We start from the raw sequence: 22,730 nt of genomic DNA, 5'->3' as shown, positions 1-22,730 counted from the left end.
ATGGATGGAAGAAAACCCCTGAGTATGTCGTTAAGAAAAGCGGCCTTGGGGGGCTGATGAGGCACATGAGCAGGGGAAAGATAAATACTCTGAGTTCGACTCACGCTGCTCAGCCTTTTTATGAATACGAGGGTTGCTTTCACAACTTGAGATACAAGATGAAATCTTCCTCCTGAATGTTAGAGGAAGGTTCTGTAAAAAAATGAAAAGTTTAAATTTGATACTTAGACCTTTAGTGAAGTTTTAACCTACATGGTTATGCTTGCTTTGATGCACAGTGTGTTTAATTTAAGCAGAAGCTCTTAATACCCTACTATAGGTCAGGCTTGATTCTTAATAATCTTTCTAAATAGTGAATGGACTCCAGTCACACTTGGCTGTAGGATGGGTTTTACTTCCTCCTCTTAGTCTAAACACGTTCATGTCTGGCTCCAGATTTGATGAATTAGTTTGACATTGACGTGTAATACCCGTCTGCCCTTAATGGCTCTGTTTTTTCTTGGCAGTGTTGAGGTCCCTGCTCAGTCTAGCTTTCATATTAACTGACTTGGCTACACTTATTGGTAAAACGAAACCCTCGTTGTGCTCCTTCTAGATGTCGCCTCCCTCCATCTTGTCTGGGAGTCTCACTAAGTCCTTCATTGTTGTCAATCATTAACAGCTCACTGAGGCAAGGTTGCTTTCCATCCTATTTTAAACATGCTGACGTAAATCCACTACTGAAGGAGTCCAATCATGATTCCGGCTTTAGTGATAATTATTGGTTGATGTCAAAACTGCTGTTTCTTAGTAAGTTATTATAAAATGCTGTAGAAAGTCAGTTCAGATCTCTACTAAGCTACAGATCTGAATCATTTTCTGTCTGACTTTCAGAAACTGAACTCCACTAAATTAGCTCCTCTGAAGGTTTACCTTTGTCTTTTAAAGTCTTCTGAGGCAGAGAACAGTTCAATAATAATAATATGACTACTGTATGTTACTGAGTAGTCTGAGGGTTTTAGCTGGTATTTCTGGTTCTAAGCTACTTTGGCTTCCTTTGTGTTTATCATGGAAGACTTTTTTTGTTTGTTTCTGTAAACAAGTTCATCTGTGAGATTACTGCTCTAACTGGTGGGGTTCCACAGGAATATGTTCTGGTCCCATTATTTTTGGCTGTAACATGCTCCCTTTAGCTGGCAGTTTTACATTTTTTAAATTACATTATCACTTTTATGCAGATGATATTCCACTGTAATGTCTTTTAAGTCTACTCCACTGTTTACCTTAGTGATTGATGCTGATATGCTCTTTAGACCTCTAAGTTTAAAATGTTCTCTGTAGAGTGAACAAAATCATTGACCCATTTAAATGGCTTAATGCAATGCATTCTGGGATTCAGGGTTTTTACCATTCTCCTTGTTCTCTATAATCCAGTCGGTCCCTTTTATCTTTCTAAAAGAGTTCCTCTGAGGAGTGATTTGCTTGAGTCCCTTATTAACATTCTCCCTGATTCTCCAAATTTCCATCTGGTTGCCGTTATGGATCCACTATCTACAACCTATGGCTTTTCAAATAGATAAGAGCCATAAATTTCATTGTTCCACCTCTTTCTGTCTGTCATTAAGAACCGCTGCTGTATTTTTAACGTCGACAACAAAGAATCCGTGCTCTGTTATGTAAATTCTTTTAGACAAATGCCCCCTATTAATAAAAACACCCACATGTCCTACTGTCAGGTGTGCTTTGATTAATTCCCCAGCAGTAGGTGATGTCAGGTACCTTAATGAGTCATATTCTAAGTCTGGAGAGCAGCATCAAACTCTCACCGACCCTCATCGAGTTGTTGACATCATCTTGTTTGTGCCCATTGATTGGTTGTCTCTCTGAGTAATGAGTTCAGTTTGATTTTGCATCTTTGAGGGAGAGGTGCATGTGTGCATGTCTTTAAGTCGGCCTCATCGCAGAGGCAGAAAAAGGATGTCACAATTAAATAGCAGACACATATGAGATATTACCATGTCGTCTTATCCAACTTCCTGAAATGTACGGTGGGGATTAAGGGACGTCTGGAAACTGACAAATGTCAAAATGTTTGTTCTGTCAGCAACCTTAGCAGCTGTGTTGCTATAATGGTTGTGTGTGTGTGGGTGTGTGGGGCTGTGTGCGGGTGAGTGTGTGTGTGTGTGCGGGTGTGTGTGTATGGATGTAAGAACATGTGCGTAGGAAGTTGGGAGTTGTGGGAGAAAGATTCTGTCTCGTCTGACAGACTTATGAGCAGAATGACTGACAGGGATAAAATTGCTTGGGAAAGGAAGTGAGACAGTTCCCATCCTGCCTCCCTGTCCTTCGTTCTCACCCCCTCCATCGTTCAGTCTGTACATGTCCCACTACTGGAAATTCTCTCTCTCTCTTTCTCTTTACTTTTCCTATTCTCTCTTTCAGGCAAGCTGGTCCCTCCATTTTTCACACCTGACTGTCGGGGGATGCCAAAGCTGTTTAATGAAATAGTTTTTATTGTCTCTTTTTCTTTGCTTTATAGCCATGCATCAGGCTCTGGACACATTGAGCGACAGCACCAGTTCAACGACGGCTAATGACCTGGATCTCATCTTCCTCAAAGGCATCATGGAGAGCCCGGTGGTGAGTAACCCCCTGGACTTTATTGGTGCACATACACTGATGAATAAATCATTGGATTCTCTGCATCTCTGGTTCTTGGACAATTATTCACATCCTTTGCATTCTGCTTGTTTATGTTAAAACTAGTGGTGGAACTAGATAACTGAGATAATTTCATGGTAATGAAATTATCTTATTACCATGAAATGAGTAATGAGTAATTTAGATTGGAAATCTAAATACATTTTCAATTCAAAAATTATTTTTCCTGCTAAATGTTTTGAATAAGTAACTCAACAGAAAATATATTTGTTTCTTTCCATCTGTTATTTAGATTATTTAGCCATCAGGTTAGTTCAAAATGTCCACTCAGCTTTCCAGTGTGTCAGTACCTCCACATCATTCAGGGAACTTCTTTAGAACTGTGGACTGTGGATGCTGACATTAGTTTTGGGGATGTCTGTGCTATTTTATGGCTTCAATTAAACTTGCATAACCTGGACACACACAAAAAAAGGCTTTTCCAGTGTCCAATCAGATTGTTTTTTGAAGCAAAAATTAAGCCTCAGTTGGCCAAGAGAACAGTTTGTTGTTAGCGTGTGTTTATGGGCGTACCAGAAACATTGTACAAAGGTTCCAACTTGGGACTCTTGTATGGATAAAAAGTGATTAATTTTGTTAAAATTTTCAACGACTTAAAATCTATGCAATTAATTAATCAAAATTGATGCAATAATTTCCTGAGCCCAAGTTACTTTTCCTGATGTATTCAGCATCATTATTTGGCATTCTATATGATATACAATATATATGTATACTTTGTTCCTCATTTTCTCGGCTGCTCTGTATCTTTGTGTGCATGTAACTATGTGATAATGCTTGTGGTTGTGTCCTAACTCATTTACCTAATGTGAAATCTGCATTTTTAATGTTAAAGACAGTAATCAACAACATGAATGTAGGCTATTCCTATGGAACTCAGGCCCCATAGAGGCATCTCACCCAGTACAGACTCTAGAGGACAGAAACAACAACTAAAAGCCAACAACAAAACAGGTGATTAAAGTTAGCCGACAATGCCCCATCCTACCATAGAATAAGGACTTCCTACCCCATGCCTGCCAAGACCACTACCCTATAAAAGGTACACACCAATGACAGCACAGGAAGCCACCTTAAATTATCCATAGCACAGTTCCTGGAAACTCCAGGAAATCTAGTCATTTAAAGTTATTTGAAATGCCATCATATAAACTTGTAATTCAAACTTTAAGTGGAATAAAACCTAAACATTGTAGTACAACACATCCCAAAGACGATTTTGCACACTCTATACCATCTAAGGATGATGCAGAATCTCCACCTAAAACACGTGTTTTATTTTTTCCAGAGGAAAAAAATAGATCACCAAGAAAAATCTCACTGATCTCTACTTCAACTAACGGACCCTTTTTCGTCTAATGGGAAGAAAGGAGCATAAACCTATTAATCTCAATTTCACCCAGCAAAATCTATGAAACTCCAATTATGTTAATAAACACCCATGGCCATAGATGAGGTCATGAATCGTAAAAATCTCAGTTAGTATACTAACAAAATACTAACAAAAGTATACTAAAAGTATATTTCTAAAGTTTTATTGCATTTATAATAATCCTAACTGACCAAAGTGCTTCACAATAATTACAACATCAGATATTTTATAATATTTATGATGTAATCATAAATATCATATGTATATATATATATATTATAAAATTATCACACTTAATAAAGACATTTAAGTGTGATTAAAATATATATATATATATATATATATATATATATATATATATATATATATATATATATACCCTTACAAAGAAAATCACATGTGACACATGAAAACACATGTGGTCACACGTTTGGAGGACTGAGGCCTCCAAACGTGGGGCGTGATAACCCCCTGCGCCACCGCTTCACGCCCCATGATTCACATCTTTCACACATTCACATGAAAAAGTTGTGTGAACCACATGTGTGGTTTTCATGGGATTTTTTTGTATGGGTGGAGCACCCAGAGAGAACTTATATAAAACATAGGTTTACTTAATTTTGATAATAGAGAAGGTTGCAGAATATATTTATCCATCCATCCATCCGGATGGTAGAGACACTGCAGCAACACAGAGAACTTATGTTTAAAGTAGTTATTTAACTAATATAATTACAGACAATCTCTGTCTGTCTTTTGTGTTCATAGAGACTCTGGAGCACCAGGAGAAAACTTTTGTTTAAAACAAGATTAGTTGAGAGCAAATTACAGTGTCTGTCTGTCTGTCTGTCTGTCACTTGTGTTTTTAGAGAAACCGGAGCATCCGGAGAAAACTAATATTCAAAGTAGGATTACTTAATTTTACTAATAAAGAAAATAACAGAGAAATTACAGACATCAATCGATCGGTCTGTAATTCTATCTATCTATCTATCTATCTATCTATCTATCTATCTATCTATCTATCTATCTATCTATCTATCTATCTATCTATCTATCTATCTATCTATCTATCTATCTATCTATCTATCTATCTATCTATCTATCTATCTATCTATCTATCTATCTATCTATCTATCTATCTATCTATCTATCTATCTATCTATCTATCTATCTATCTATCGATCTATCGATCTATAGATCTATCTATCTATCTATCTATCTATAGATCTATAGATAGATCTATCTAGATCTATCTATAGATCTATAGATAGATCTAGATATATCTATCTATAGATCTATAGATAGATCTAGATATATCTATCTATAGATCTATAGATAGATCTAGATATATCTATCTATAGATCTATAGATAGATCTAGATAGATCTATCTATAGATCTATAGATAGATCTAGATAGATCTATCTATAGATCTATAGATAGATATATCTAGATCTATCTATAGATCTATATAGATAGATCTAGATATATATTTCTATAGATCTATATAGATAGATCTACATCTATATAGATATAGATCTATATCTACATAGATCTATCTATCTATCTATCTATCTATCTATCTATCTATCTATCTATCTATCTATCTATCTATCTATCTATCTATCTATCTATCTATCTATCTATCTATCTATCTATCTATCGTTTTTCTAGGAAGACTGGAGCACTCAGAGAAAACCTGTTGTTCAATCAGTTCCTTGCACTTCAGGTATCTATGACGCTTAGAAAATTTGGTCAGCTTAGAAGCGTATTTTTTCATTTTGGCCTGGGAATGACTGGGAGTTTTACCGATTCTTTTCGGCATTTCTCAGGGAGCTGCACAGATTTGGCGTTCAGTGAGGGAATTCTGACAGGCATGATATTGCTAACTCTCTGACGACTCAAAGGTCTGGAAACATTGCTGCTTTTTGCGTCATGTTTGTCAGCAGTATACACTGTTCTTCCCACACTGGAGTTGGAGCTGCTATTTCCTGGTTCTTCTGCTGGCGGACTCTTCCAAACTTCATAATAAATGGACTGTTTTTGTTCGTGAAGTTGGGATATTTTATTTTCATGTCCAGACACTCTTTCCAATTCAATTAAGGAAATCATTTCTTTTCTTTCTAGGTCACGGAGTTCCTTTTTCTCCTGCTGTTTCCGTTTTATCTGCGAAGCCCACGAATTAGTCATAGACTTGGTAGCTGCAGCTTTTTTCTCTTTCTCCATCTGTACACGGTTTTGCTCTGCAGCTACCTGATGTTTCATTTCTTTCAGTAACTTGTTCTCTGTAAAAGCCCTTTTGTTTGCTTCTTTCTTCCTCAGGGCTGACAGTTGGTCGTATACTATTTTCTTATTGATTTCACGACTTCTGTCCTTGTCAGAAATGTTATGGTCTAAGACCAATTCGTACTGATCAGCTCTTCCTTGGTCACTAGCATTGTCCTGTGTCTTTTGTTTTTGTTGGAGGTCCTTCTGTCTGCTTTCCTCAGCTCGATATCCAGGAAGCACTCCTTGCCTTTCAATCTTGTCCGTTTCATTCTTCATTTTTTGTATACACTCAAATCTGGCAGCCAGTTTATCAGCCAGTTTATCAGCCAGAGGGTTTTTCTTCTGGGCTTTCACTTGCTGACCTATTTCCTGTAATATTTGCTTACCCTTCTCCTTGGCAAAGCTGTTACAAAGCTGTTTTTGTAACAGGGCATCATCCGCCGCTTCTTTCTTCAAAATTTCTTCTAAGCTGTCATCCATAGTTTTCTTTACGTCTTCTGTGTTTGCCTCAGACTCGTCTTGTCTCAAAAATGTCTGCTCTTTCACTATCTTCTGTTTCCTCATCTCAATTTCCTCGAACCGATGCACTCTGTCTAATTCCATGATAACAGCCATATGCTGCCTTTCAAATTCAGCCATTTCCTTCTTCTTCTGTTGTTTCTCTTCAATTTGAGCATTCCATGTGTTGGCCAGAGACTTTTTCATATTGGCATCCCTTTCTCTCTCCTGTTCCTCTCGTAACTTTTTGACTAACTGCAGCTCAGTCCTCTGTTTGCAAAGCTTTTCCTCCAAAAGAACAAAGTCGGCAGCTTCTTTCTTTCTTATATTATCCAGATTGTCATAAGCAATCTTCTGACGATCCTCTAGAGATTGGACCTTTTCAGGAACCCTCATCTCACGCTCGTCTTTTGTAAACTCTGACGTGGACTCAGTCTGGTCTTGTGTGCTGAGCTGCTGCTGCTCCTTAGTTTCCTCAGTTCGTTGCGGCCTTTCTGCTTCTATCAGGTAACGAGACCCTTGCATTTTAGCCTTGTCCATTTCGATCTTCTTTTGCCGTTGATATTCGACTTGACTATCCCAGGCATCAGTCAAAGACTTTTGCATATCAATTTTCTTTTCCCTCTCCTGTTTCTCACGTAACATTTGGAGAAACGCCCGCCTAGCAATTTCATTATTAATCTTTTCCTCCTCTAAAACCTCTTTGGCAAGTTCTTTTTTCTTAATTTTCTCCAGATTTTTATAAGCCATCTGGTGACGTCCGTCTTGAATTGTATCTTTTTTAGGAACTCTTTTCTCCCTCTTTTGATTAATATTTTCTGTCTGGATGCCATCACTAATACCCTTGTTTTTAGATGCTGCCTTCTTGAAGCTCTCTTGAAATGTGCCATCACTAGTGATGTTACATTTATGCTTTGCCTTTACAATTTCTTCTGTTGGATTTTTAGTGACTTTTATAGTGATTTTCTGGTGTCTTTCTTCTCTTGAAAGATGACAGGACTTTTTATGCCATTTGTCATGTTTGTGTTTGTGTGCTTTTTCTCTCTCTGTATCAATTGGATCTAATTTCATAAGTTGAGCCTCTTCCATTGCCTTGTTCTGTCTCGTTCTCAAAATTTCCACATCCCATTCGTAAGCAGTTTGCGCTTTAGGTTTCGGTTTCTTTTGTTGAGCTTTCCGAATTATTGCTTCATCTTTCTCTTTTATCTCCCGTTTGAAGCGCAATTCATTTTCCAGAGCAATCATTTTCTTCATGTCATACATCTCGTCCATATCCATCTTCTGTTTCTTTCTTACGCTGGAAAAAATTCGGTTCGCTGTAAGTAAGTCTGGTAAAAGTAAGTTCGGTGCTACACCTCTGGTTCTAGAACACAAGTGACAAGATATTCAAGGGGTTTCAGAGCTGATGTCACAGAATCTATGACACAAAGCATTTGATCTCAGTGACATCATCAGTTAGGTAGAAGTGTAAGGTTGGTTGCTATTGCTATGGTAACCAGGAAAAGCTCTGAAGTGATTCACACTTTCTAGTAAAAGAGACGTTTCAAACCATCAAAACATTTCCAAATAAATTCATTCATATTGAGACAAATGAAACTTTTTCCAACAATTTAGACTAGCTTCAGCCAGTGTGGCTGTAATTGATACAGATTTAAACACAATCACCTGGTTTCCCATTAAATCTGCTCAACAGTGTTTTCCTCATCAAAAGAGGTTTTTGATCAGGGACCTAACAGTAGTTTCTCATTTCTTTTGTTGGCCGCTATCTAAGCCACGCCCTAAAGTCGGCGTTCCCACTGTCGTTTCGTTCAAACTTAGCTTTGTGCACATGGGCTCTATGTGTGTGAAAACCACCTGTGTGTATGAGTGTATGAGTCTGCAAAGAGCTGAGAGATGGAGGAAAACAGAATTATTTATTCCTGACGCTCTCTTCCAAGTGACCTGCACAAGTTTTGACTCTCCACTGAAGACTCCATCAACAGTCTTCATGTTTTTCTCTCACAAATTCAGCCTGATACAGAAAATTTCTCAGAAACAACTGATGGTGAAGCAGGTGATGAGCTTGTTCCACCAAGTTCCATTGAATAAGTGGGTCGTATAAGTATTTCCTATTTATTAGTATTATTATTATTTTCATCAGTTCTCCTAAGGCAGACAACAATACAAACACAACCTATTTTATGCAAAACATAAAGTTATAATAAAAATAGGTTAGTATACTTTTAGTATACTAACCTACTTTAGTAGTTAACTAAAAGTATACTAACATTTTATTGTATCTATAATAATCCTAACTGACCAAAGTGCTTCACAATAATAAGTTATATATATACTCCTGTTTGAAGCGAAATTCATTGTCCAGAGCTATCATTTTCTTTATATCATACATCTCGTCCATACCTGAAGGGAGACTTGATCTATATCCTGAGCTTGTGCTAACATCAGAATCGGTTGTGACGCAATATTCCTGTTTCCCATCTGTCTTTGTCGATTTCTGTCTCTTCTGCTTTTCTTTAGCTTTTTGTCTCAGCAGTCTTTCTTTTATTTTCCTTGCAGTTTCTGCATCTTTCATTTTCCTTTCAGAATCTACAGTTCTTGTAAAATTAGGTAAATTTGAAATAAAGGTGTCTAAAGAACAATCCTGTTCTTGAAGTTGGTAAGGGCGGTTCAGATCTCTGCTGCTCAGCCAGTCAGAGAGAAACGTGGACCAATGCTGCTTGTCCCAGTCTGGTTATGAAGGCCAATCAAGCAGACCCAGTATAAAGCAGGACTTAACTTTGAAATGGAGGGAAATTATTGTTTTCAGAATTTGTTACACATACACCTGTGTCCCTGTATGCTTTGGTTGAGCTAACAGCCAAGGACTGACGTCACCTGTTGTCATATTCCAAGAGACAAATTTAAGAAATGTGCTGGGAAAAGCCCAGTTGGCTGCTGAACATGGATCCTTCACTGAAATACCCCGAAGCAAAACCCATAGCTACAATACCGGATGAGTATGCATGCACATATTTTTCCTTGCATAAAATGACAGACCATTTTATGCAAGGAAAATGGCCTCCATGAGCCAGTGAGAGAGACTCTGCTTAGATCAAGTTTCCCCCTATAGTGGGTTCACAAAGCACTTGAACAGTTGGAGAAGAAAGAGCTTCAAAAGAGAGTGGTGCTGTTGAATGAAAGGCTTATAGAGGATAACACATAGGGGTGCATGCTGTATTAGGGTGTAATGTTGCTTTAGGGGCCAAACTGGGTACAGAACCTGTGAACAGTCAGCGCCTGGTTACCTCCTGTGTGTCTTGCAGAACACAGAGCCAGAAGAAACACAGTCTTATAAGAAATACATTTATATTAACAGACTCTAGAGGCTCAAAAGGCGTGTCACACTGCGGCTGCAGAACCATAATCAGGTCCCAAGGTGGAGGCGCTCTTCTGCACAATGGCCTTTTGCAGTAAACACCTGCCATGAACTGCACCACAATGTGAAACGGGAGACTGCCCTTTCTGTGCCTACAGATGGATGATTTGGAATAAATCAAATAGGAAAACTTAGGAAAAGAGTAGTATTTCTGCTCTGACACAAAGCTTCAAAAATGGGAAGCCCTTGCATGACTTGTCCATCCATTTATTTTCTTACACCTTTATTCCGTGTTACCAGTTTCCCTTTCCCTGCTGAAGAAACATATTCCTAAATTATGAAGCTGCCACTGTATTTCACTGTGGGGGATGGTGTGCTTAAGGGGATGTCCAGTAAAAGTTTTCCATTTAACTTAACATTTAGCATGTTTTAGTTTTGATCCCATCTGACCAGAGAACCTTATTCTCTGCTTCCTCTCCATGGCTTGTGGTGACCCGCAAGCATGACCTCTTATGGCTTTCTTTCAACCATAGCATTCTTCTTTTCACTTTTCCATAAAGGCCAAAGTTGCAGACAACAACTGTGAGCCACTGACCGGTCTCCTGTGTTCTTTTGGTCTGCTCAATCCTATTTGCTCTCTAAACTTCTTCAACAAACCTTTGAGGATGTCCCAGAATAAAGCTTGATAAAAAGTGCATGACACTTTTAAGTCTTTAGCTTCCAAAAACAAAAAAGACAAGAAAGCAGTATTTGTCAGTTTGCCACATAAAATCCAGATAAAACACGCTTGAAGTTACTTTGTTTTAAAACAAAATGTGAAAAGATCCCTGCCGAGGTGAAACATTTCACATCCAAATTTGAAATTCAAATGTCATCTTGCTGTAACCGTCTTTAGCTCATCAATTGCAATCACATTTCCATTTCCCTGTCCTGGCTCCATTTTGTTGTCATAGTCTTTAAATTCATGTCTGCTCTTTTGGATGGAAAGTAAGACCAGCAGTAACCTTATCTAGCTTTTCTGCTCAAAATCTTTTATGTAGGAAGATTTTATTAACCCCAAACCCAAAGACCAGGATTTAAAGCATCTGCTGTTAATCAAAAGTAATCCTCTCCAGATTTTTCTAAATTTATCCGCTTGCCAAAAAAAACCAAAAAAAAACCCCAGCTCCCTCAAATAGCTCTTTACCACAAAGCTGGATATTAATTTGGCTTCAACATTGTGGTTGGAGATCTCTGGTGAAAAAACACCAGACATATGTTGTTTATTCAATAATCAATAGAGTCTAAAAATGACATAAAAAATCTTGAAAATTGAGTCTGGATAGTATGTCATTTTCTACTGGTAGATTTGTAATCATAAAATTATGATTTTGAAACAAGAAGTCAAGACATTTTTGGAGCTTTAATCTGCAGTTGGAAATGTCTTCTGTTAAGAAAATCTAAACATGTTGAAGAATATGACTTTGGAAGATCAAACTTTGCATAGATGAAGAAACCAGGATGCTAACAGAATATGCATATATGCTCTGTCTCATTTTCTCTGATCTCTTGCTTGCAGACACTGTGTAGTTTTGGCAAACAGCATGAATCTAACAGATATGACGAAGAAAACTGCTAAATTATAACAAGATAATACACACATTTGGCTCCAGTTTAAATCTGGGCTGGGTAGACTTTTTAGTGTGGAGTTTGCATGTTCTCTGCTTGCATCCGTGGGTTTTCTCCTGATGATTCAGTTTCCTCCCACAGTCTGAAAACAAGCAGGTTAGGTTAATTAGTGAATCTAAACCCGCTGTCAGTGTGTGTTGTTATGTGTGTCTCCGTGAACGGGAAAATTTATTCCAGGGATCTAATGGTTTTCCTTTCTTTTGCTTTTTGCATTAGCAAAATTACTCATTAGTCATTAGGATACTTTAGTGTCCGAAACTATTTGCTAAAAATCAATGAACAGAGGAGTTCAAGCACACAAACAAGTCCAGTTAAATATATCAATCAATATATATGCATACTGGCATAAACACACACAGAGTTCTGCTGCCTGATCTCCAGCAGAGCTTATAAGCTTTCACACCTGCTCCAAATTTGATCTGTTTAAAGGAGACCAAGCTGCTCTGCTATAATGGCATAATTAGAGAATTTTAAAAAATGAAAAAGAAATGTGATGTTATTAGGAAAACTGTTTTAAATAAATGTTTGTTTGGATATTCAGCTGTGTTCATTATTTTGTTTGCTTATTAGCTAAGCAGACATAAACTACACTGTGTGGTTCATACTTTTTGTAGAATGCCTATTTTCAGACTATAAATTGCTTCTTTTGCTTGTTTTGTATCAAACTCCACCCATTTGTGGGAGAAACGCCCACTTTTGGAAAGAAAGAAACTGTGTTTTGTTGTGACCTGTACTTGTCCACAGTGGTGGCAAATTCACTGCAGACATGCACTAGGCTAAGATCCTAATAGTAAAATGTTGAGTAAAAAACCATGGGTCTGTGGTAAAATGGGATTGATAGAAAAATTTAAAAGTATACACTGAATGAAGTTTTCATTGCTTTAGCAGAAAAGCTACAACTATTCCTACTGTTACAGAAACATATAGAGGACATTTGCCGTTATATCTATTAAGGATGGGATAAAATTAAATCAGGATTGTCATGATTTGTAAAAAAAAAATAGGCTAATGTATTGGAATACAACAAATCATTGCTTTCCCCACCCACAGTCCCAGCCCTTGACTTTGATAGGTGAGTTTGACAGATAAAATTATTTACTGGTGAAGAACAAGAACCATGAAATAAAATGAAATAAATATTATCACATTTATTAATTATCTGCTATAACATGTGTGCATCTTAATGATTTAATGACATATTTAATAAATTGTCTATTAAATAAATTATTTAAACATTAAAATCACATATTTATTTATCTATTTAATATTCCCTCCATTAGCTCTCCATAATCTATTGCATTTAACTGTTTATTTGGAGTTAAATACAAAGTAAAAAATATAGAATTAACATTTAAATTTCATTTTATTTTCAGTCATTAACATAAAACCAGTCTCAACTAGTTCTCCATGTGACATAGAGGAACAGTGGCGTCTCAGGCTACAACGTTTTGAAGTGAAAGGAGAAGAGCTTAGTGCAGGAAGACAGTGTTGTTAGAGCTTCTTCCCACCATGCCTCGTGTTTTTTTCCCCTTCGCTTGTCAAAGTCTCTCTCTACCATGTCTTGCCAAAACCACAATCTTTCATGCTCTCTTAAAAATGTGGACTCTTCACCAGGAGAGCCAGAAGAGGAAGAATCACAGAATTGAGTGCTGCCAACATGAAGGAAGTTAGCGCATTCCTAAAGCTATTTTTAATATTCTTTGTTCACCCTACAGTCATTAGTAACAGAACGCACATTTATCCTTCCTAGACTGCACCAACTTTTTCTTACATAAAGGTTTGCAGCCTCGATGCATTGCTCTCTGGACTAATTCTCAGATTTACATGGAGCCAAGAGTATAAACCTTTGCAGCATCATTCAGCTGTCCAAAAGCAGCTCTGATCAGAGCAAGGTAGCACAGCATCAATTGCTCTTCTGGTATTCACAAAAACAAAGCCTTTTTTTGCTCTCCTGCATTTTCAATTACCCCCCTCACCCTCCTCAATTCCCGTCTCCTTTAGATTTTCTCTTTTGCTGTTTAGATCACCCCCCTGCAGAAAACCTTTCACGTCCTGTTGTCGTGTAAAAGCACGACAGTGGTGTTCATCCGTATGTTTGGCTGCGTGCTCGATGTATTGATGAGCCCGTCTCATAAAACATTCATCTGCTGATGCAGCCTTACTGAGGGATGTGAAAAGACTTTCGACGAATATTATTTCCCTTGACCCCCTGTGCCGGATCCATAAACATTTTTTCAATCTCAGTTGATGCAACGAGAGACAAATAAGGCGCCGTCACACGGATAACGTGTCATAACGTTGGTGCAGGTGCTGCAAGGATGCAGCATAATGGGGTCAGCCATTGGTGCCTGTAATTACCAAACAAAGTCACTAATTTTAATGGGTTAGAATAGTTCTGTTAGTCAAACTGTATGGAAGGTCAGCTCACCTTGCAGCATCACGGCAGATTTCATCTGGAAAAACTGATCTGTTTGTCCTTTTGCTTAGCAACTGTATTGACATTGTACGGTGTCCAGGCAACAAAGAGGACAGGGCACAGCATTTATAAGGGAATATTTAATGAAGTTAAAACTAACTTATGTCTTATGTTGCTGTTCATGCACTAATCAGTTTTATTGCTAATTAAAATTTGGAACAAACACTCAAAACAATTACGCTTCTGGGCATAGCATTATGCCCAGAAGTCATTATTACTTTTGCAAAGCTCAAAAGTAAAAATGACTTTTGAGCTTTGCACCATGTTATAATGTTATTCCCTCCTCAAACCATACCTGGAGTGTTGCCTTGATTCTTCAGTGCATGTTTGAGAAATCCTTTAATCTCCCATAGCAACCATTCAGCTGCTGTTCCTCCTGAGGTGTCATATTCAGTCAAAGGGCGCCTTACTTGAAATTTGATTTTATGTGTGGTTTGCACAAGCCAATCAATAATGTGTCAAATAACATTGTGCCCAGATTTTCTAGCTTTCCAAGCAAAATTTTATTTCAATTTTTTAGATATCTGCTGCCAAAAAGACTCCCAGTAGATGGCTTTTCCTGAAAAACCTGAGCTACGAATAGGTGGCGGTCCATTGTATAAAGCAACTGCTGCTAATGTAAAGGGAAATGGAACTTAAAATAACTTGGGGTTCAAAGCTGACAGGAGGAAGAAGTAATCTTTCAACAACAAAATACAATGTGGATTTTCAACAATTATTTGAGCTTACTGTACTATTTGACAAATAGGAGCAGTTGGAATGTGTGTGTGAATGAATTGAAATTTTTGCCTCCAAACGTAACTTGTTGTGAATTGGTGCAATATAAACTTAATTGAATTGGACAGTTGAAACAATAAAAGAAAAAGAGGGTGAATGTGAGATTAGCTCATTAACTGGTCAGTAGTCAGGCAGGGGTTTGTCAACCAATCAGAAGCAGACTCCTCTAAGCTTCACAAAAACACACACACACAGTCAGAAAACCAGAAAAGGTTTTCTGATATTCCTGTAATTATTACACGGATCTCTGCAGAAGGGAACATTGCATGTATCCATGATTAATTTGGCATGGAGGCATGTGGAAGCCTCAGCATACTTGTGGGTATTGCTTCCTTCCCATCTCTCTGCAGAGCTTCTTCCCCTTCTCCTCAGCAAATAAACATGGTCTCTGCCAGAACCGCAGTCAGTCCCACTGGACCAATCCTCCGTGGAACTGCCTGACAACTGGGATTCTCAAGCACACGGCTTTACATGCAGCTGCCAATAGGAAATACCCCAAATGTCAAACTGTATTGCATTCTGGGCACTTGTTAGCTACCTGGGATGTACAGGGAAAATGAAAACTATGGATTGAAAATGTGAAGCAGACCGTTGTATTTATTGTGACAGGTTGTCATAAGAGGTTATCAGGAGTAAATAAGACCTAAATAAGAACATGCTGACCCCTCGGAGATTCAGTGTAGATTATGTTTTTTTTTACTGCGCCCCCTGGAATAATTGGGTTCAAATTGAGTTTAAATAATATCTAGATTTTCCTTTAATTTTGCATTCTGTGGTTTATTCGATTTACAGTTTTAGTATAGTGTATGCTAGCAGAAAAAAGCTAAACAGTTAAGCCTGAGAAAACCAATTTTAGGCCTACAGTGGGCAGTCATCCATGAATCCTGTTTTTACAAGATTCATGGATGAGAGTTTCCCCCCATAGGGGCACATTTGTATGTTTTTTTGGGTTAAAATAAAAACTGTGTTATGTAACTTTTATTTAAAAAAAAGGTTTTTTAAGTGTTTATTAAAACTGTCAGCATGTCGTGACAGTTTATGGGACAGATATTCTGTGAATAGATCAACCTCCTCGACATCCTACCTGAGCAACTATTGCTGTCTGGAAAAAAATGCACCACTTTTGACCAAAAACAACCAGTCACAGCCAGGAGGAGGGGCTTAGCGCTGTCAATCATCCTCATGGACTCACTGCTCAGCCTTCTAACGGTAGAGAAGCAATTTACCGTTACACAAAAACTGGTAATCCGCCATCATCAATGGCTATGCTATCTAGCCTTAGCATTCACAACAGTGGCGATAAGTGGCAACACATGGAGAATGATAGACAGCGCTAAGACCCGCCTCCTGGCTCTGATTGGTTGCGACTAGTTAGGACTGGGATAAGGCAGAGCTTGATTTATTTTCACAGATCATCTGTCTTATACCATACATATTCAACAAATACAGGAAAAAAGAAATCCTAAAAGTTGCAGCTTTACAAGGGCATCACATTAAAGGCCGGTAAATATCATGTCGTTTGTGATGAATCTGCATTTTCCTCTCTTGTCCGTTCCATTTTGGTTTCCATTACTCTGTGACCTTTAGTGTGTTGGACTCTATCATCAAAGTCAAGTGTTACTGGATGCATTGAAATTCCATCCAATAACCTGAGTAACATATTAGCATGCAGAATTCATGACACTTTGAATATATTAGTCAACAAATCCTGCATTCCAAACAGTCCTTTGTGATATTTTTCTGGACACCTATATTGAAGTGGCAGCACATTATGGTTTTTATTTTTTATAAATATGTTTTCTGACTTAGTTTTTTTGTTGTTTTGTTTTTTAAATCTTGCTGCGTGTCAAACAATTTTCTTCAGAGTTTTGACAGGGGTTGATGATTGTGGGCATGAAAGATCTCCTAGTGGTATGTGACACAGCAATTCGGAAGAAGCCTCTGACTTAAGACACTCTGTTCATAAAGAGGATGCTCAGGGTTGTCCTTAATTTTCTTGATTTAATCTGTGGAACTGCTGGATTGACAAAAACTACTAATTCCTCATTACTCCATCAAGCTGCCCCTGAATATTGATACAAAGAAAAGCTGGCATCTCAATGTTCCACTACTTGCATCACTTCCTTGTTGCAATTTTATAATCCATAAAATGTTTAGAAAATCTGCTGTGCAAAATAATTTGGAACAGTGCATTTTGAGTTTTTTTATTTTTGAAAAAAATACTGTTCTCATGGGGAGCTTTGTTCAGTAAAATTTGATTTATAATGTAGAATTATAGTGACCATCATTTGCATTGACCATTTAGGAAAATCTGAGAAATTATCACTTGCATAATCATTTGGAACACGGTGTAGTTGCACTAGAGGGCTTGCACATAGGAAAGGGGACAAAACATTTTTTAATTCTATTTGTAAAAATTATTGAAAAGCATGTATAGTTTTCATTCCACCTCATAATTATGCACTACTTGTTGGAAAAACGTACAACGTCATTTAGACGGAGAGATGAGGCTTTGGTTGGAGGCAGAGTGATGGACATGTGTGTTTTCTGTAACCAAGGCTCACGAGCATTTTGAGGAACCCAAACTGGAAGCTGTGAGTGAGAACAATGTTGAACTGGTCCAGGACATCCTCAAAGAGCTCGGTCCGCTCTCACACAGGAGTCAGGCGGCCGAAGAGCTTGTCCGCATCCTCAAGGAGCCTCACTTCCAGGTCTGGACAAGTTTGCTTTGAGCTTTTAGTATTTCCTAAACACACTTTGACTGGTTTATCTCAGCAGCATGTCACTGTCTGTTGTGAATGTTTATGGTTCCGTCTGCAGTCCCTCCTGGAGACCCATGATTCTGTGGCATCCAAAAACTATGAGACCCCCCCGCCCAGCCCCTGCTCCTTCATGGACGCGGCCCTCAACAACCAGCCCGTTCCGCCAGACGCAGTTCGGATGGTGGGCATCAGGAAGGTGTCTGGAGAACACTTGGTAGGAACGCACAAATGCAGTGAGATGATATACAGAAAATCCTGATGAAGCTCATGCACTCAGTCTAATGAGATCTGCTAATAAGATGCTTAAAGGGTGAACGAATTCAGATTTAGACTGGCAGCACAGGAGGGAGGGGTGGGATTTACTGGCATGGAGATGACTTAACGAAAACAAGTACATGAACTTTGCCAGCAGCTGAGTCGCCTAAATACTGTTTAACCCTTCCAGGTGTCTTTTGCTACAGCTTTTTTGGATCATAAACGCATTTACTTCCAGAAAATAATCAGATTAAACCCAAAATGCAATTTTTTAAAGGGGCAGTATTATGTATCTTCCAGGCATATAGTTCTGTTTTATAGGACAGTATGCTACCTTCAGTTGTTATAAAAATTTGATTAATTTAGCGCTTTAAAATTGGGCCTTTGTCTCTTTAAGAAGTTTCTGCTCTTTCTGAAACTCCGCCTCCAGGAAGTCATCACAACATGGGTCCTCTATTAACCCTTAAACAACGTTTTTACCAGCGTTACATTGTGAACTAATAATAATAATAAATAATATTTGATTTGCAAACAACTTAAAATTTTTTATTAAAACCACGATAAATGATAAATGTATAATACAATAAAAATTTTGAAATTAAAAATCTTATTATAAGCAAGTAAGTTTGAACAAATCATTTAAAAGAAGACAGCAAGGAGACCTGTCTAGTATAAAGTAGCTTGTATATTGAGCTCAGCTGATGCACATTTTCATCAGGTGTTTGCTAATTTCTGCTGGCTAGTCTGAAGGATTGTTGGAGTCATAGGGAGAGCTGCTCTGTGAAGCAGAAGCTCAGAAACTGCAGCTCAGAGGAGGAGCTGTGTCTTGAAGGCGGAGCTAGGTCCAAACAGATGTTTTACACAACTGAATGGTTGCTGCTGGAGATTAAAGCATTTCTCAAACATGCATAAAAAAATCAAGGCAACCCTCCAGTTATGTTTTTGATGACGGAATAACATTATAACATGATGTAAAACCATAAAAGTCGATTTTTACATAACACTGCCTCTTCAAGCTTTACTGTTTTTACAGAGGTGTTCAACTTAATGTTGTGTTTTGATTGTTGATTCTATGTTGCATTGTGTTTTTGTGTATGATGTAAAGCACTTTGAAATGCCTTGCTGCTGAAATGTGCTATACAAATAAAATTTGATTGGATTTTTTTGATTCAGCTTTGAGGTTGCCACGGGTGATGTGTGGTCGTTCTTTCACAGGGAGTGACCTTCCGAGTGGAGAACGGTGAACTGGTGATCGCCAGGATTCTTCACGGCGGCATGATCGACCAGCAAGGCCTGCTGCACGTGGGCGACATCATCAAGGAGGTCAACGGCAAGGAGGTGGGCAACGACCCCAAGGTGCTCCAGGAGATGCTGAAGGAGGCGAGCGGCAGCGTGGTGCTGAAGATTCTGCCCAGCTACCAGGAGCCACACACACCCAGACAGGTCAGGCCCTTTAAGAGAGGAACACTCTGGCTAATAGAGTTTAGAAATGTTCTCATTTGCTTAAAAGGATGCTGACATTTCCGTCAGTAAGCGATGTCCGCTTCCAGCCCTTCCTGGCACCCGCTGCGCTGTCTGAAACCTTCTATGCTGAGTTCAGAAAGTACAATAAATGTTAATGTACTTTACTTTATTGTGTATTTTCTTCTTTAATCTCCTTTTTTAATTTCAAGAAACACCTAGAAATAACAGTTTGTTACATTCACCATCTAGTGGTGGAACTGGTCAAACTGTGACCCCATGTGAACTAAGTGATCATACATGCTGATGTTTTACAAAGAGAATGGAAAGATGAGGTCAATACAAGGAGCTCTGAGGTCATTTTAATTTACTGACTGCACAGTGGGACAGTTGTCAGTTTGTTGTTTCAGAGGAAGATGGTCTTGAATCCAAATCTCTGCCTTTCTGTGTAGAATCTGAATGTTCTCCGGGTAATCCATGGATTTCCACTGACTAATCTGATTTCACTTAGATAAATAGTCTGACTTGGCCTTGGATGCGAGTGTGTCCCGGTGTGTTGAACTACCGACATTTTCTGGGCCCACCAGACATTTTACACATTGACTGTTTACACATTGACTGTTTGATTCCCTGCAATCCAAAGTATGTATAGAAAATAGGCAGATGGAAGAACATTACTTTCTAAATGATATTGCATAAACTATTCCTCAGCAAAATTTATTTAGCAATTGTACAAAGAAAAAAAGTTTTGTGAAGTGTGTTTTCTAATTATTTACCATAATCTTAAGAAAAGGTTAAATTGTCAAAAATGTTATTTCAACCAGCCTGCATCTTACTGACAACACAACTGCAACAGATACCTGTAACAGCTTGTGAAGGTTCTTCACAGATAGAACGCTCAGGAGTACAGTGGTGAAGTGTCCCGTCAGACCGTCAGTTCCAGAAATCACACACACACACAATAAGAAAAGCACAGAGTAGAAAATACATGGGGTATTATATAAAACAACATAGCACTGACAGTGGGCAACATTGCTATGAATGTCAGTTCTACATTTTAAAAGTGTTAGGTAGGAAACTAGAAATCACATTTCAGAAAGCTGTAAAGGCTCACAAAAAAAAAGAAACTTAATGTCCGTTTAAAGTCTTATTCACTGTGTTCTGCCCACCAGCGCCTCTGATAATTTCAGCTCTGATTCTTTTTTTTCCTGCTCCAGAGTTCCTAGAAGTAGGAGTAGGAGCACGGGTAGAAGCTGCTGCCTACCCGTAGGAACAACATAGATCATAGAAACGAAACAAACCAGAGCTGGGGAAGCTGTTAAAGAACCTGTTAACAATGGAGGCCACCACTCACACCGGCAGGAAGCTATAAACCTGTCAGCAGGAAGTGATCCAGCGATCCTCTGGAATACTGCGCTTGCTGCTTTGTGATGCTCATCAGCACATTTCCACCATATATGCTCTCTTTTCGCTTACCAGAGTCAGTGTGCTAACCTGCTGTTCACGCGTTGTGATCTGAGAGCCTTTATGTAGGCCTTTCAGTCAGAGAACCTGGAGTCTCTGGATGTGTGTGTGAGAGAGAGCTGCTGGGGGTTTTATGTTCTTGCATCAGTTCAGTGAAAAGACGAAAAAATAATAAAAGACATGACGTCAAGTGCATAGGGAGGAGATGGTTACCATGGATACTGATTTTGTCTCTCCCTTTATTTCTCCATCTCTCCTTCTGTTTTTTTTTTTTTCTTATTTCAATTCAGTTTCACTTTGGTTTATTTTTACAGAGAAGCAGCATTCAGCTTCTATACACCACAAATCTGGAACAAACTTCCAGAAAACTGCAAAACAGCCGAAACACTGAGTTCCTTTAAATCAAGGCTGAAAACCCACCTGGATAGAGCTGCTTTCATTAATAATAACTGGGATATTGATCAACATATTTGATGTCTATTGATGGTTTTGATGATGGCATTTGACAAAATGTAATTATTTATTGCTTGTTTCATAATTGTTGACTGTAAACCAACTGACTGAAATGAATTAAATAACCGGTCTGAATATATCCAGTCACAATCTAATTTATTTTATGCTGCTATGATCAGTTTCAAATCCAGTTCCACACAGTCCAACTGAGTAATATTTAAGATGGAAAATAAAAAATGTTTAGTTCATCATTTAATTCCAAGTAGTAAAAAGTTATCTATATAAGACAGAGCAGCTGATTGCATGAAGCCGATGACTTTGCAGCAATCCCTCCTCCTAAGCATGTTGCTCCCCGTCTTTGACAAAATGTTTAATGCACGGAAATATCTGCTGGTCAGCATGAAAGATGCTTGAAGCACTGATGGAGAAATATAGCGTAGTTGCAAAACAAATCTGAGGAAATAGTACATCGTGACAGCTGCTGCAACATGTCGGCTTGCTTTCCTCATTTGCAATGCCATGAGTTATTCTTCCTTAACCCATCCTTCTCTCCCTCTTTTCACCATCAGACTCCAATGACAAACACATTATTAACAGCTGAATCTTGCCGTCCATTTATTCCTGGACTGACATGTCTGCTGGACCTTTCTGACCTGACTTTATGCTGCAGCTACAAGTCCTGCAGCCTGGCACTGAGTTACTGTCATACAGGGCTGTCAGAGTGAGAAGTAAAAACTTTGGCACAGATTGGTCTTCCAAATGGACAGTGACCCAAAATTGTTACTAAAAGGTTTAAGGACAGCAAAGACATCACAAATGCTGGAGAGAAGTTGTGGGTAGATCTGAAAAGGTGTGCGCTAGCGAGACGACCCAAATACCTGACAGAGTTCTGCCAGTTCAGTTGACAGTGTGACTCTATATCTATGTCTGATTTCAAGACAATAATAAATTAGTTTCTGACAGGTTTTTTTAATTTTTATTGTGGCTTTCAGCAAATAGAAATAATTTTGGTAAAACTTCTAAAACGAGAAGCTTGATCGTGTTTAAGAGAAAAAAGGTGGATGAGTTTTTTATTCTCCAGATGCTAGAAGGAACCGCTGCCTTTAAGCCACCAGCTGAAGCTGACTCACTGTGAAATTTTCTATTTGAAAGAAAATCAAAGAAGGAAAATATTATCAATAGTTCTGTCACTGACCTCATCCAGGAAAGAAAGGCAACCT

General features: G+C 38.3%; 1 protein-coding gene across 2 annotated transcripts in view; it reads left to right on the top strand.

The window, feature by feature from the left end:
• mpp2b (MAGUK p55 scaffold protein 2b) overlaps positions 1–22,730 on the top strand; it is a 53,931-nt gene that overhangs the window by 24,539 nt on the left and 6,662 nt on the right. For both annotated transcript variants that reach the window (XM_044103651.1, XM_044103650.1), the window contains 4 exons: positions 2,519–2,619; positions 17,674–17,826; positions 17,936–18,091; positions 19,348–19,575. In XM_044103651.1, the coding sequence (XP_043959586.1) occupies positions 2,519–2,619; positions 17,674–17,826; positions 17,936–18,091; positions 19,348–19,575 (638 nt within the window). The remainder of the gene's footprint in view (positions 1–2,518; positions 2,620–17,673; positions 17,827–17,935; positions 18,092–19,347; positions 19,576–22,730) is intronic.

This window comes from Gambusia affinis, linkage group LG20 (genome assembly GCF_019740435.1).
Source record: "Gambusia affinis linkage group LG20, SWU_Gaff_1.0, whole genome shotgun sequence".
Classification (NCBI taxonomy): domain Eukaryota; kingdom Metazoa; phylum Chordata; class Actinopteri; order Cyprinodontiformes; family Poeciliidae; genus Gambusia; species Gambusia affinis.
This window is presented reverse-complemented; position numbering and strand designations above follow the sequence as displayed.